The sequence below is a fragment of the Artibeus jamaicensis genome, unplaced genomic scaffold, assembly GCF_021234435.1.
Source record: "Artibeus jamaicensis isolate MK-2021 breed Jamaican fruit bat unplaced genomic scaffold, CSHL_Jam_final contig_415, whole genome shotgun sequence".
NCBI lineage: Eukaryota > Metazoa > Chordata > Mammalia > Chiroptera > Phyllostomidae > Artibeus > Artibeus jamaicensis.
This window is the reverse complement of record NW_026521823.1, coordinates 39,235,748-39,251,953: the sequence shown is the minus strand read 5'-3', so window position 1 is coordinate 39,251,953 and position 16,206 is coordinate 39,235,748. Positions and strand designations below refer to the sequence as shown.

At 51.4% G+C, this 16,206-nt stretch overlaps 1 protein-coding gene across 2 annotated transcripts in view; it reads left to right on the top strand.

The window, feature by feature from the left end:
- The window catches only part of STARD13 (StAR related lipid transfer domain containing 13), a 347,642-nt gene that overhangs the window by 160,329 nt on the left and 171,107 nt on the right, over positions 1–16,206 (top strand). The window contains exon 1 of one of the 2 annotated variants that reach the window (XM_037129335.2): positions 8,702–9,131. The exons of the other annotated variant lie outside the window; for it this stretch is intronic. Coding sequence (XP_036985230.2) covers positions 9,008–9,131 — 124 coding nt within the window. The 5' untranslated portion in view covers positions 8,702–9,007. Of the gene's footprint in view, positions 1–8,701; positions 9,132–16,206 lie in introns of those variants that run through there. 2 annotated transcript variants of the gene reach the window in all.

Here is a 16,206-nt window from a genome sequence, read left to right as displayed (position 1 = left end):
CTAGTAGGTTCTGCACCTGTCCCACGACTCTGGCGTATGGTGTGGAAGTCCTCTCGGTTCCCTCTAGTTTCTTGCAACTTCTACCCTCCTGCTCCTCTCCGCACCCTGCAGTTCTTCTCCTCTTCTTTCTCTTAACCTTTGCTCTATTCTGCGTTCAAACCATACACACACTTTGCCCACAAGAAAGGTGTATTTCCCCTGAGATGGTACCTTGTGGGTGTTTGCTTTAGCATTGTATTGCTATTCGGAAAACCATGGGTTTAGCTTGCATGTTAAATTCACAGCACATGCTTACCTATTGAAGTTAACCTCATTTATTTCTGTCGTATATTTAAGATGCCAGTGACTCTGCTTTCATATTTTAATAGGAAAGCTTTTAGGCTTCAGGCCTGGTTTGGGTGGAGAGAGGAAGTTAATTTATGACTAGATCAGTTTTCTCAAGGGCAAAATGTAGATTTGGGGGGGGGGAAGAAACTAAGTAGTGTTTTTAATGTCCTAAAGCAGTTACTATCGCTCACCCATAACTTGTTCTTATATCATCTCCTGTTATTCTCACCTGTTCTGTCCCTGTGACTCAGTGTCTGTGTGTCTGTCTGCCTGCACACTCCCCAGTCTCTGCCTCGTCAGTGGAGTAGCACCAAATCTTCCAGCACTTGAGTCATAACCCACAGCATGCCCGCTTCTCTGGCCCAGGGCACAGCCCCGATTTTCGATTCTTATTCATTCAGGAAGTACAATGGAGCCCTTCCCGGGTCCTGGGGGCTGTGCTCCACTCTGGGGACACAGACATTGAGAACACACTGCCTCCCTTTGAGGGGGTCCCGGAGGCCGAGCTGAGCTGCGTGTCCCAGGCCAGGGGAGCAAGGCTCTGGGGCAGGGAGTGCGTGGAGCTGCGGGGTCTACCTTCCATGCGGAGCAGCAGGCGGGCATTCGCGTGAGGGGGAGAGGGAAAAGTGTGCGTGGTTTCCGGGACGTGCCTAGGAATCGGGCGAGCTCAGAGGGGCGGCCAGTCCAACGGAAGTAACCAGGGGCCAGGAGCAGGAGGAAGGGGGGTTGCTGTTCATGTCCACAGTGTTTTGGGGGGATGAAGAAGTGTTAGATGTGGTCAGGATGCTCATATGACACTGTGAATGTGCTCAGTGCCAATGAGTTGAATACTTAAGAATAGTTCAAATGACAAATATTATATTATGTGTATTTTACCACAGAAAATTGTTCTGAGTGTGCATGGGCCTTTAGGAGAGGGGCAGAGCTGGGAGACAGCCACTGTGGAGAGCAGGCACCGGCTTCAGACGTGGGAGGACTCTGGCTGGCAGCACCCCCAGCAGCGTCGCTGCTCTGTGAAGTTCTGGGTTTCCCTGGCGCACGTGATGGCCTGGGGTGGTAGCAGAGCGGGGGTTTTGCAGGACAAGCACAGAATAACTCGGGACTGAGATACCTGTGTGCACGTCCTGAGAAAGGGGTTGGAGGCTGGCTGATGGGCTCAGCCCGAGGCCTGGAAGGGTGTGAGGCTGAGGACAGGGCCTGATGAAGTCGAGGAGAAGCAGAAGTAAAGCTGGAGAGACAGGCCAAGGCCACAAGGTCACTGTTCGGACAACGTTTTGGGAAGCACAGCTGTGTGGGTGGTGGCTTAGCCCGGGGTCTGCCCACGGGAAGCGGATGCACATGCCTTGCAGCTGTGAGCTGAAGGCTTCGCGCTCTGCAGGGCCGGCAGCATCCTGCAGAGTTTAGTGCCTGCGGGGAGGCACATGTGAGCTTCCTTCACACGGACATGCGGCTTATTCGTGCATCAGGTGCGCTCCCCGAGAGTTGGGGCTGCGGAGAACCATCCACCCCTAACGCACCTGCCCGTACTCCTGGCATTTACAATCCAGAGAAGGGCCCACAGGGCAGCAAATAAAAATAAGCAAACACCACACCTCCCAGGGAGGGGCACGTGTTCCGGACAGACTCCCTGAGGCTTGAAAACGGAACGGAGGGGAGGGAGGAGAGGCTGGCGGAGTCAGAAGCAGGCTGAGACTGAGAAGGTAAGAAAAGCAAATGTAACGCCCCCCCTTTTTTGGGACCACCATGTGCTAAATATAGTTCCGGGCACAGGAATGTACACACGGATAAAACACAGGCCTCAGTCGCACAGTTAGAACAAAGACTTCAATAAAATTAGCTAAATCTAAAGTGATCTTCCAGGACTCCAAAGATAGATTTGGATGTGCTGTTTTTTAAACTTAATATCAGGGGGGTTTATTTTAAGTGACACCTGCAAAATACTTCATTAAAATATAAATTATACCCAAAGTATATTATTAGTAAGGGCCCACGGGGCACAGGTGAGTAGAGACAGCACACCATCCTCTCACGTGGGAGGAAGACAAGCTCACCCGAGGTGAGGAGACAGAGGACAACGCCTCTCGAATGAGAAAAGTGGTTTCCATGGCACCAGAAACTCGTGTACACAGTGAGACTGTTTGTATTATCCTAAAGCACAAACAGGGGAACACTTAAAACTTGGACAAAAGTCGCCTACTTTTGTACCGCTCCCATCGGCGAGCAGCGCCCTCAGGTCTGCAGGAGGCACTGAAGCCTGGGAGAAACCGCGTGTGGTGGGAACAAGCACCGAGGCCAGGTCTCGGCCGGGACGCCGAGCAGCAGCGGGAGGAGCAGCCGCTGCACTTCCCGAACACCGGCTTCCTTATCGAGAGCAGGAAAGCACGTGCGTCCTACTCACCCCATGAAAGTGACACTGAGGTTCGCCGGTGGGGCAGGCGAAGCGGGCACACACCTGCCCCACAGAGGAGGTGGCTGTGGGCCTCCACGTGCTCAGCCACTGCCCCGGAGGTGCTTCCCAGTGCCCGTCTGACTGTCCCCAGAATGTACCGAGGCTTGAACTACTCTCTCCATACGGGCGGTCATAGCAGGATGGGTCCGTCTTCACCAGTCAGTCTGCAGGTACCCACGCAGCAACACAAGGCAGACCCGCGAGTTCAATTGGCTCAGCCTTTCCAGAGCAGACAGGCTGAGGGGGCCACGCGGTGTGTGCAAGGGGGTGTGAAGACCGTTCCAATCGCTAGTCACCTGCTCAGTCCAGTACCTCAGTCCAGTACACTCACGTCACACTGTGAGTGTGACGAGATTCGTGGCACACAGACCCAGAGGCTCCTATGCGGAAATGAAGGTCTCAAAGCATGCACGAAAAATAGAAAAAAGAGTGACAGTATTTGTAAACTCAGTCAGACGCTATGTACGGGCATTTCCCAGACCACGTCAGGAAAATACTCATCGCAGCCCAACAGGTGTGGAGCTCAAAAATATTTTCATTAACGGTGCCGAGCCAAAAAAGCCATCCCAACTGTTAAGCCACAGAGGGTTGGCAGATTCAGAGCAGGCCCGATGGACACTCAGACACACCTGCCGTGACAGGCACAGGCTGGTGACCGTGACCCAAGGGCCCAGCAGGAAGAGTCGGGTTCTCCAGAACGCTTGCGGCAGTTTTCGTGCAGAAGTCAATAATATGAGACGTCGGTTCACGGCCTCTGGACCGGCAACACCGGACATGCAGCCTCCTGAGGGAGCCCGGGGGAGTGGCTGCCCGGTCACTTCTGTGACCCCGAGAGGTGGCACGTCCCAGTGAACTCTTCCCCCTGCCATGCAGCACAAGGAGATGGGTCACGACAGGCAAGGCGGCCCCTACAGCAAAGCCGAAAGCAGCACGGGCTAGTTAACCAGAGGCTTCTGGCCAGGCCTGGGTCCCGCACAGTCGAGAACCGGATTCTTTGCTTAAGCAGAGAAAACAGAAGGCTCGGTAAGTGCACCAGAGATAGCACCTCTCTGTTCTCGGTGCAGAGGGTGAGCAGAAAGCACACAGCGTTAGCAGAACTGCAGAGTCTGTAGCGTTCGTAGGGGGAGGTGGGCGGGTGGGCAGTTCTACTCACTGCTTGCTGTGACGGTGACGGGTCTTAGGTCGGAAGCAGTAAGAGAAGGAGAAAGAAACATTCTTTTCTTCCTACTTACCAAAGGTTCATCACAGTGTTATTTGTAATTTCAGAAATTTGAAATGAAGTGTCCAAAAGGATGCAAGTTTCAAAGTAACTTATGGTATGTCTATCCAACAGAATTTTATATATTTGTTAAAAACTAACTTATTTATTGATTTGAGAGAGAGAGAGACCGATTTGTTTTTTCACTTATTTACGCATTCAGTGGTTGCTTCTTGCAGGTGCCCTGACAGGGGATTGAACTGGCAACCTTGAGTAGCAGGACAATACCCTAAGCAACTGGGCTACCCAGCCAGGAAAAAAGATAACTTAACAAATTGGGGAAATGCTCACAATCGAATTCTCAGTGGAAAAAAATTCAAAATTTGGTCTATCATGTATTCCAATTTTTATAACTATGCAAAGAAAAAAATGAAGAGGAAAATGTTCAGATGTTCTCAGCTCCTTCCTGGTAATATTGCAGGTGGTTGCAATATTTCTATTTATAATGGTATGTGTTTAAAAACTATAATCAATTCATATATGTGATGCTTCTATAGTTAAAGCCCATATGAGAAGAAAGAGCAACAGAGACACCACAGCATAATTAGAATTGACACGCATACGTAGGAACAGACTCGGGGAGTAACCAGCTTCCCAGACCTGTAGTGGGATTTTCGCCTAGTCAGTAAATTGTCCTTTATGCTCCGTTACTGAGAAAGGCACCGGAGGGGCGTTGGGGGGTTCAGAAATCAAAGTGCCAGCCCAGCTGGGGCTGGCGCAGAGGCTGCGGGGGACAGGCAGGCGCCCCCCCGCCCCCCCGGCTCTGTGGCGAGCGCTCCCGCAGAGACCGCCCCACACCGCTCAGAGACACGGCCCAGGCCAAACCATCAGCTGCTGGGCCACTGTGATTCGGGTGAGGCTTTCAAGAGGAAGTGACGTCTGACTTGAATCTTAAAGGCTGAGTGAAGGAAAAAAGGCAGACGTTCAGGCAGAGGGAATGAATAAGGACACGGAGGCGAGTGGGAGCAGTAGCTTTTTGTGTGAATCTCATGATGCCGAAATCGAGGGAGGAAAGAAAACCCGCGTGAAAGCAGTTCTTACGGGGATGGAGACACAGGGAAAGATTGAAGCCACAGGGAGAATCCCGGAGTTGAGAATGTCTTCCGGATTTCTCTCTCGGCACTACATGGGTGGCAGCCTCCTTGGCCTAGCATAGGAATGGAAAAGGAAGAGCAGGCTGAGAGAGAAAATTCTAGGAGCCTCTGCTATCATTAGGAAGGTAAATGACAGATGGGTTTGCCACACAGTCGTTCGTTTGTTCCACAAGTTTTTACCGAGCCAGTGCAAACTGATCGTTACAGAATAGTCACGGGGATGTAAATCAAGGTACTGCGTAGGGAATAGAGTCAGGTTGTGATGACTATGTGCGGTGTCAGTCGGGTACCAGATTGCTCAGGGTGATGATCACTTAGTAAGTTAATAATGTCTGATCACTGGGGTGTGCACCTGAAGCTAATATAATACTGTGTGCCAACTGTAATGGAAAATGAAAAATGATTTTAAAAACATAAGCTGGATTCTATGAGGTGGCACCATGGGCTCTCCTAGGGGTTAGAAAAGGCCCCTTGGAGGGGCTCCAGGAAGGTTCGGGCCGGACAGTAACGTGAGGGTAATGTCATTGACGGAAGCACCAACTGAACCCTTTCTTTGTGCCAAGTGGCTTGTTTCGCTGAGCCCACAGTCCAGCCCTGTGAGTAGGTGGTGCTGAGGGGCAGAGGCGTGGCCCGTGGAGCTGGACTCTGTCTGGGCCACGCTCTTACCAAGAGCACAAGCGCATCTGTGCCAAGCTGGGCCTTGAGTGGTGAGGGCTGAGCTCATGGGGAAGCAGTGTTATCACCCAGAACTGCTGAAGCAGGAGGAAAAAGTTGGGGGGCTGGGTGCAGAACTGAGACATGAACCCCGGGAATGAATGCCACCATGCGAGGAGGGGTCAGGACCTCGGAAGGCAAACACTGAGACCCGGGGAGGAGAGGGGAGGGCGGGAGGCCAGGCAGGGTCAGGAGGGTGGGGCAGTCGGCCGCATCTCGTCACCCACACGCCCCAGAAATGAAAACAGCTGGGACGCCCATCAGATTTAGCAATTGGACAGTTATGGGGGGGCGTCTTGGCAGGGGGCATTTCCGAGCTGGGGCGGGGGAGCCGGGCGTGCACTGTTGATGGGGATGCGGTGGAGGCGGCACGTTTGCTCTGGGTGTCTCTGCCTCGGTTTCGGGGTTTCGGCTCCTTGTGAAGAAGGGGGAGACTGCAGGGTCGAGCCCACCAGAGGGCGGGGCTGAGGCTGCAGCAGAGAGCGGAAGTGACTGATGTAGCAAAGTCCTGGTGGGCGTGAGAAGGACCGGTGAGGACCGGTGAGCTGGCCTTGGCCAAGGATTGGCTCCTGGGTGAGCAGAGAGGCACCTCCTCCACCTTGATCGCCACTGGAGGGAAGGGAAGAAGGCGCCAGGAGTCAGGAGTCCCAATTTCCTTCCTCCCAAGTCAGCAGTGTCCTCAGGGCCCCAGGGAAAGACTGCCACAGGGAGGGGGCTCCCGGAGGGGCCCTGTGTAACTTCTGGCTTTGACATGGGGCTTGTGGCAAACGGGAGTGGATGCTGCCTGAAGACTCCCAGTAGCCTCCCCCCGCCCCACCCCTGGTTGCCCTGAGTGGCAGCTCACACCTGTGGCGCTGCCTGCGCACAGCTGCGAGGTCCTCTCCGGCAGGGCCCGCAGCCAGATGGGGCACGAGCTGCTCAGGCGGCACCTGTCCCCAGCAGATCCCTGCAGGCTCGCATCTGCCTTCCCTCAGGCCCGAAGGCACGCACTGCCCCACCGCCAGGACGAAGCCAGCTGGCAAGGCCAGAGTTCTAAGTCATCTTCAGATTCCCTTCATTCACGGCAAACCCCTGACCTGCGACACCTGCGTATAAAATATGTATTAAAATAGAAAGCAGTTAGGGTCCAGGGTCCTTAGAGCTCACCGACGGGGAAGAGCTGGAGTGTTCCCACGCTGTTGCGGCGCTGTGTACATGACGTTACAACAGTCGCCTCTGTTTGGTGCCGATAGAGATCTTCGTTGCTGTTGGGCTTCCCTGGGAGTGCGGTTGTGACGCCTTTTGTTGCTGGACTGCACGGGAGTTGCTTCAGGATGACAGATCGTGCTCCTCACAGAGGGGCCTGTCTCCCCTGCACACGCACAGCGCAGGGATGTCACCAGGAAGGGTGCCTGGCGCGGGTCCAGGAAGCAGGCGGGTTACTTTATAACCGGCTGCCGCCGTTTCCAGTCCGTTTACGATCCTTGACTCGTTGCTCCATAACTGACGATGTCAAAGGTTTACCAGGGGGCCACCAAAAGGCTCCCTTATTTCTCTCTAGCTCACTCTGAAATGTGTTTCCCTGGTGAACGTTCTGTAATATTTAAAAGAACAAATTAAAAATGACAAAGTAAAATGAAAATGTAACTGAAGAGGGAAAACTTCAGGTAGCTAGCTGTTAGTTTTTTCTCCTTAAGTCAATGGTATATAATAGACTTAAGTCAGTAATGTATAATATATAATATATATATATAGTATAGAAGTCAGTAATTCATATAATAGAGGAAGGATTGGATAATTTCCTTGAACTTTCAAAGTTCACATGGAGCCCCTGGAATTTAAAAAGCCAACAAACAAACCACGTGCAAAAATGAGAAAACAGCTAACTTAATTTTGGTTCTAACTTGGAAGCCTGGTTCAAAGACAGTTAAGAAGTAATACGATTTAAGCAAATGTGCTGTTTAAATAATTCAGAAATTCCCTTGAAATATATCATATCCTGGCACCACACTTAAGATGTAAATTAATCACATCAAATGTCATCATCATTTTGTCTAAGGGTCTTCAAGCACTTTCCAAGGGAAATGTGGAGCACAGCAGGGCACCTCGTGGTCCAAGCTGGTGCTGGCTGCGCCCAGGTCCCTCCCAGGCTTTGGTGCCCAGGAAAGGAACGGCACTCCTCTGTGACTTCTTAAAGGGCCAGTACCTTTCCTCCCTCTTCCCAGCAAGAATCAGTTAATTTCAAATGATAAGACTGCTTCCTGGTATTGGCTAAAAGATTTTAAAATTCTTTTATTATATTTGACTTTCTTATAATACCAACTTTTCATCCTGGGGGGTGGGGGGGTGAATGCTTTACCAGACTATGTAAATTTACTTTCTGTGGGTTGCCCATGGTTTGACCTTAATATTTCTTTCTACAGAATGACCACACAGCAGTTAGAGTTCGAGTGGCTAAACTGTCTAGATTTGATTGTAGGTTGCAGCCAGACAAGTGTTTAATTGACGAAACCAGGAAAAATTAACTGACAACACAGGAGCACCAGTACTAAACTCCAAAAGTAAAAGCAAAAAAAGAAAGAAAAAGAAAAGAAAAGAAAGAAAGAAAACCCCCCTCCAAACTGGGTAGCTGATTCCAAGTGACTTGACTTTAGGAGGAACACAACGTGTTATCAGGGACGTGCTCTAACATTTTTGTGCGTTTGTGAGGGCAGAGGTTTCCAAGACTGAAAGATAGAAACTAGAGGAGAACGGTGCAGCCCTTGGTCTCTGAATGAAATCGGAAAGGGGGTGGAAACTCCCCGAGTGGGGCGGGCGTCCGACCAGGCTGTCAAGTTTAGGCGGGGGCGGGAGGGAGGGACAGACAGACGGAGACAGACGGAGCGCGGGGCAGGACCGGGGGCGAGACCTCCCCAGAGAGCCAGGCAGGGAAGGGACGGAGCGGAGCGCGCCGCGGGGGCAGGGGCGCTGGGACAGGCGCGCAGGAGTGGACGGAGCGCAGAGCGTGGCCGCGGGCACAGGGTGGCGGTGCGCCTCGGCTGGTCGCCGACAGCGCCCCCATGTCGCGCGGGCGGCGGGTCCCGCGCCTCCAGCCGGAGTTCTGCGTCCCGCGACCGGAGTCTCGGGGAGCCTGAACCGCGGGCCACGCGGGAGCGGCCCGCGGGTAGTTATGAAGACGGATCTAAAATGACCAGCAAAGGGAAACCTCTCCCCACGCAGCTCCGGAGGTCCATCAGCGAGCAGCTGCGGGACTCCACGGCCAGAGCCTGGGATCTCCTGTGGAGAAACGTGCGAGAGGGACAGCTGGCAGGTCGGTGTCGCGAGAATCCGGGGGCCGGGCGGGCGCGGGGGTGGTCCGGGAGGAGGCTCAGCGCCCGTCGGGGAGCCGGCCCCCCAGCCCTCCACTTCGGGCTCCCGCACGGGGTTCAGAGGCAGGGGTCTGGCCGAGCGCCCCGTGCGCCCCGGGAGGCGGGGGAGCTCCGCCTGGCGCGCGAACTGACAGCCCGGCCAGCGCGGCTCGGGGACTGGCAGCCGGGGCGGAGGTGCGCAGACCGGTCTGCGGCCCAGCCGCCCGCAGCCTCAGCCCATTGAAGGAAAGAGCACCCGGTACCCAGACTCAGCGGTCTCCCAGAGGGCCGCCCCCCACCCGACTTGGCCTCTTCCACATGGAACACGCCCGCCGCGTGTGTGGGAGGGAGGGGGCTGGCGGCACAACCCCGGCGCAGGGAGATCAGCATTTGGGGGCAGGATTTGGGGGAAGACAGGTGGACGCTGTCGCTGCCAGCAGCTGCCCACAACCGCTGTCCTGCTGTGGATCAGGCTCGCGGTACTGGCTCGGAGGTTACAAAAGAGGGCCTCCCTTTGGGAATCCTTGCCCAGGAATCAGAGGAAGACAAAAAGCGATTGTTGGGAGCCAAGGGGCCCTTGAAAATTCTCTTAGGTCCGGCGGCCAGCCTGGCCCTGGCGAGCCCTCCAGCCTGGGCTTGGTGGCCTCAGCTCTTGTCCCACGCTGTGGAACAGTCATCTCCTTGTAGGGCCACAGCGGCGGTGAGTGGTCTGAGTCTCCTGGTTACACAGGAGCTGGGAGCTTGAGGGCTGGTTAGTGGCCACAGCCCACTGAGGAAAGTGGGCCCACCTCGCAGCGGGGAGAGGGCCTGGGGCAGCGTGGGGCTTAGGGCCCCAACCCCAGTGCTGAATGGGGCAAAGATGTTTCAGGAACTGGGCTCCTGAATGTGATCGGAAGGGGCCTGGGCCGACCGGTGTGCAGTCTCTCCCACAGAGCTGGTCAGCGACCACAGGGGCAGGAGAGAGTTCTAGAGAAGAAGGTGTGAACCGCGGGCAGAGGGAAGAGGTGCCAGGGGTGCGAAGGGACCTGCTGCCGGGCCTGGGCTCCCCCCCCCCCACTGCAGAACTGCAGGGGCGGTTGGCTGGGTGCTGCACCCTCACACCCAGCAGCCCCGCCTCCCCATCAGCACAGCAGAACCTGGCAGGAGAGGCCTGGAACCTGCACCTACCTCTTTGGGCGCTGGGTCCTTACCCACCTCACTGGTTAAATTAGAAATAGGGACTTCAGACTGTTCCAACCCTCGATGCAGCCAGTGTGAGAAGTTTGTTCCATGCTTTCCCTCCAACGCAGCGGCCCCATTCAGTGAGCACCCAAGAAACAAACAGATTTTGGATCTGGGCCCAGACATAAGTTGCGGTGACCAGGGAGTTTCGACTGTCGATTCTGGAAGACCTGGAGGTGCGTCGCAGTCCCCAGTCCCCCAGTGAGTGGCATGCAGCAACGTTCCTGTCAGCGTGCTGGACGGCAGCGTCTGCACGAGGGGTGGCGTGAGAGAAACCTTTGTGGTCTGGGAAACTTCGGTCTCATCATACCTCCAGAAATCTTGCTGCAAAAGTCTCCTTCCTCGCTTCTGTTCTCTAAGTTTGTCAGGTTTGCTCCATCGGTGCATCTTCCCAGGAAGGCTGCCTAGGCTGTGCTCGGCTGTTACAGAAGCCAAGGTCAAAGACGGCGGCAGCCCCGTCTTTATCCAGAGGAGACTTAGGAAGGAAGAGGGTGTGGCATGAAGACTTAACCACCACCACGAAGATTCCCCAGGAAAGCCACTTATCCACACGAGTTGTGGACACCGCAGTTTTGTTAGGGTGGTGGAGGGAAACAGCTTTGATTCTGGAAATAAACTATAGGTAGAGATGTTAAGATCTTGAATATATGGAAATCGAGGTTAGAAGTGGCTTCAGAATGGTAAGGGTAAGAGTTCTCCCAGAGTAGTGCGGTTGTGTTTTGCAATGGCAGTAGGAGGTTTTGAGATGTTTAATCAGAATAGTAATATCTGCTCACCACTCCGCTAACAGCAGGTGCCAGCAGGTCGCTCAGCTGGGACCAAGCCACTCTCTGCTCTGTGGCCCGCAGCAAGCTGGGACACTTGCCACACAACCCAGCCAGCTCCATGAAGGGGCTTTTTAGATGCAAATGGATTTTCTTGCTAAGGTAGCTGAAATATGGAACTTTGGCCACGGGACATTGAAATACTTAAGTTATTAATGTTGGCATCCATTCGAGGGGAAAGTATTCTTCATTTGTAAAAGTGTTCTTTATATGGTTCACTTCACACTATCAGAATGACCGACTGTGTGAACGGACCCCAGAGAGCTCTGCCCCGCAAAGAGGTACAAGGGGGCTATTGCCTTTTTGTTGTTGTTGTTTTTACTTCTTCTCTCAGGTCAAAGTCTTGTGCTGGGACTTTTTAATTTCCCTAAAAGTGTCTTCTTATTATCCTTACTTCGTCAATAGGACAGTGTCCAAAGCGATTCATAGCAAACTTGTGCTTGTTTTCTGAAGGCATTTGCTTCTCCCTTTTGCTTCCTCCCACCCCACGGAGGGAAATCCTTATTCTGACTCACTCTCCCTTCTCTTCATGAAAGGCCAGCTTGTCAGAGACACAGGGAGATGAGAACTGTTTAAACGTATTGTCACCTGAGGATTTGTGTGTTTCGAAACCCTACTTAAAAAGGGGGAGATTATACACAATCAGGAAAAAGCATTTCTTAACACGTATCACAACGACACAAATACCAAAACCAAAGGAAAGATAAGCTCTGCATGAGGCTCGAATGTGTTCATTTCATCACAAAATCATAAAAGGGAGTGATTGGGTAAAAAAGATGAACACTGGGAGCTCTTGTGCTCTCCAGTTCTGCAGTGGCTGCTGGATTTTCACTGGACTGCGGCCTTTTTGCCCATGCACACTTCTTCATTTCCCAAGACTCTGCCCTCCTAAGGGTCTGCGAGAGTTTTTCTCACCTGTCCTCTCAGTACTGATGGTTGTGATAATGGTGGCAATGGGTGTGTGTCCCCGAGGTGACAAAGTTAGTGAGTGTTCAGAGCAAGAGACTAATTGAAGTTGTCAGAGGTCAAAGGCCATCTGGACTCCTTTCCTGTCCCACCCCAGGACCTCAAATCCTTTCTCTGGGGCTCTCTGCCCCCTGCGTTACTTTAAAACTGCAGAACAAGCTAACTGCGTTCACCGCCCTTTCTTTTCTCCTGGAGTGACAGAGCTAACCCCGGCACCTAAAGCAGCTTGTCCCCTCGCCATCCTTTGGGCTGGATAGTGTGTGGGCTTGCAGAGGTTTGGGTCAGTCAGACAGACCTACCTCTAGCTTGTCGGGGCCCCTGTGTGGCAGACCCTGCCTGTGGCCATCGACACCAGGAGCCCAGGGCTGCAAGAGCGAGATGCTGTCATATTCCAGGACGGCAAGTGACAGGTTCCTCTGGCTTCCCTGGGTCCATAATCGGCCACCACTGGGGGCCAGTCTCAGCTTTATGGCGTCATTAAATTCTAGGCAGAAACACGCCCTTTACAAACTCCAGTGTTCATTAGCAGTCACAACTATTTTTCAAATGTTAAAGTCTGAGAAAATCCGAGTGAGTTTTCTAAAGCTTTCTGCTCCTTTCTTTTAAAATCCTGCTCTGTTTTAATGAAAAGATAATCCACATGATTGATTCCTTTATACTCGTATAACAATGTTTAGGTAGCTTATAGACTAATTGATGTCCAAGTCTTTTGATCTCTTTTATAGTCACATTCTAAATAATTTCTCTGAGACACCGGAAGTTATATTGCTGCCAAGAATAAACTAATGCAGTGATTTTTCAACCTTTTTTTCCCTTATTGTGGCACACATACACTAATTACTAAAGTTCTGAGGTGCACCAAAAATATTATAGTTTTTTGCCAATCTGACCAAAAAAATAGGTATAATTTAGATTCATTTACACTGGATAGCTATTGTTGTGTTCACTGTTGTCATTTTTTTATTTGGCAATCTAAAGGAAAAGGGGTCCATGCCTCTGATGAAACAGCCAGGCATTGCATGTTGTAAAAAATTATTTTGGCATAAGGGTTGAAAATCACTGAACTAACTTAAAACACTGAAAAGTCTGAGTTCTGTTAGAAACGCTAATTCCACCCAATGCCAGTGGGTTCTTCTCGGGTTCAGACAGGCTCGCTCACTCTGAGGGTCTCAGTGGCGTGCATCCCTGAGGCGATGCGGACAAGAGACTGGGACCTGGATGCAGAGCAGCATCCAGAGTGGAACAAGGGCACACACACCGTCTTCTTGAAATCCGAGTGTGTCCCCTGATTTCAAAAGTCCAGGGTGACGCTGGCTGATCCTTTCCATGTCGTCCCAGCACCGCCCTCCTGCTTCGCGGTCACTTTACAGAACAGCCAGCCCACTCTGTCGGGGTTGTTCTCCCCTTAACATTTCTTGAGAGGGAGTCCATTTAGGTGTGATTTATGTGAGCAAGAACAAAAAACGCAAGTGAAGTACACAGGCAGCCAAAGTCGGAGAAGGGGGCACACCACGCAGAGCCCTCAGCTGTAGCTGCCCACGGGCTCATCCGGGCCCTGTGCGGAGGTCCTGGCTGCGTCCCAGGGGCTCTGATTCAGTTTGGAAGGGGCCTGAGGTTCAGCCCTTTTTTGAAGTCCTGGAGGTGTTTCAATGGGAAGTGCTCGTGGGGAGCCACTGACTCACGGTCGCTACCATATGATAATGCGCTGCGCTGAGGTCTGTGTCGAGTACAAGGTCACAGTCGACGTCCCTGCAAAAAGTTTTTGCTTAAGTGAGGTTGGAATGCACTAGTCATTTTGCAGGAACAAAGGCCAGTGCGTTATTGGAGAATAACGGGCAAAGGTGGTATGAGCAGGTGGTGGGAGACATGAGGAGTATACCCTTGGCCCAGTTGTAAGATCGGGTCAGCCTCTTGCCGGGGCAGCAAGTTCGGATTTGGTTCTCCTGGTAAAGAAGCAGGGGATTTGAAGTAGAGGGGTGGCGAGACCTGAGGAGATTGCTAGTAGAGTGGTCCAGGGGAGGGAGAAACGGTGGCCTGGACTTGGGTGGTGGTGATGGGACGGGGAGGAAGGGGCAGATTGGTCACTTGTCTTGGATGTGGAGGCTGACAGACTGGTTGCTGGGCATGGGGGAGGGGTGTCAGGGGCCCCTGGTCTGCAGCACTGCGGCTGAGATGGAGACACTGGCAGGTGTGCATGTTGCAACTGTAAATGAAACTTCGTTTGTTTGGGTTTTTGCATATGACAGCTAAGGAGTGAGGTGTTCTCCTTTGGCCAAATTTATGGCACAGGTGCCTTTTAGACATCTAAATCTGAAAGTTGAAGAGTTGTATTTTTCCTTGTGTAAGTTTGGGAGAAAAGTCCAAACCAGAGATACAAGTCTGGGGGTTATCGGACTAGATGGGGTTACTTAGGAAAAGACTACAGAAAAGAGGAAGGCCTCAGGGACCAAGTCCAAGGGCACCCTTTATTTACAGCACAATAGGTGGGACTGAACTTTATCTCCAGGATGTTTACAGTTGTGAGCCCGAGAAACAGACTTTATTCTTGTATTAATGTGTATTAATTATTGTGTTACCTTCCATGCAAACAACTGTAAACTGCTTCTCCCACCCTCTGCACTGTGTACACGGTAAACTTCTGGGGAACTGGAAAAATAGCGATACCGTCTCTAAATTCAGCAGGAAGCAGAACGATGGTAGTGCTCTACCGAATAATCTTTCGTGACAGATTTAGTATTTATTTGGTCCTAGAACTGTGGCGAATAGAAAGTCTCACCAATAAAATGTCATTTTAATTTAGAAATTATATTACAGAGTAAAAGTTCTTCAACAACATTTGAAGAAAAGACTTCTCAAGGTCACCCTCACACCTATAAAAAGTTAATATGTAGGTAATTAAGTACAATGGCCTTAGCAGGAATACTTCTACGGTGACTGTAACTTGTCGGCCCTACATATAACAGGGTAAGAGTTTTATGCAGGGAAGTTGACTTGTCCAGGGTCATTAAATCTGGGAATAGACCAATCAAACAAAGCCCAGCTTGTAAGAAAGGTTCTGTATACTGAAATTTCCAGTATTGTGTCTGTTAATCGGTTATGGTTTATCCATAATAAAGTGGACTGAAGGGGAAATTTCTCAGAGAAAAAATAGATAACATCTGAAATTTTTGTGTTTGTAAGGATGGCAGCTTAAACTTTGCCTAAGCCGTAGGTCGGTCATCCCTAGATAATAACACAATTTCCTCCTGGAACTACAGTAAAGAACGGTTGGTGTTCATTTATTGCTGGTGGTTGGTTACCCTGGATAGAGACTCAAGCCCCACTAGTTGACTAGGATTCCTGGAAAAGATAATGTTTGCCAGTCACCGATTTGACCACTTAGACGTGGTGCGCACATGTGCGAAATCCACATGGACTCCTCTTTTGTGTCTTTCTATCTTATGCTGAACAAATCAACTTAAGAGAGAGAATTTGCTTAGAGACCTTAGAGTTACCTGGGGCTTCATCCAACAGTGTACTTCCATTCTGCCCCTTTGCAAGTCAAGTGATATTGCAAAAGGAAAACAAGAGTGTTTTGAAAGTGTTACAACATTCCTGGGCTTTTTTTCAGAGCCCTTGAATGTTTAGTTCTAAAACAGTCCAGTTGAAGGACAAACATTTTTGTCATGTTTGTAGTTAGTCCATAAGTATCTATTGAGCCATGAAATAGCATCATTGTCAAACCCCGTTGGGACTGTGGTACAGGACAATAATTCAGTGCTGTGGTTTTATCCTGGCAAGGCACCCACATTTTACTATGCTGCTCAAATCGCATAACTCGTCTCTCGAACCAGAAACAGAGCCAGCTTCCAGAAATTGCAAAAGGACCCTCTACAATGTGCCATGACTACATAATATTGCATTTGCAAATCTGCCATGTTGAGCCACCTTAAATTCTCAGACAGAATATTGCCGTAGTAATGTTTCTATCACAGAAAAACACTTCAGAATGCTGGTTCCGCTACTTGGTGTAAAAGAGGGTGTTTGA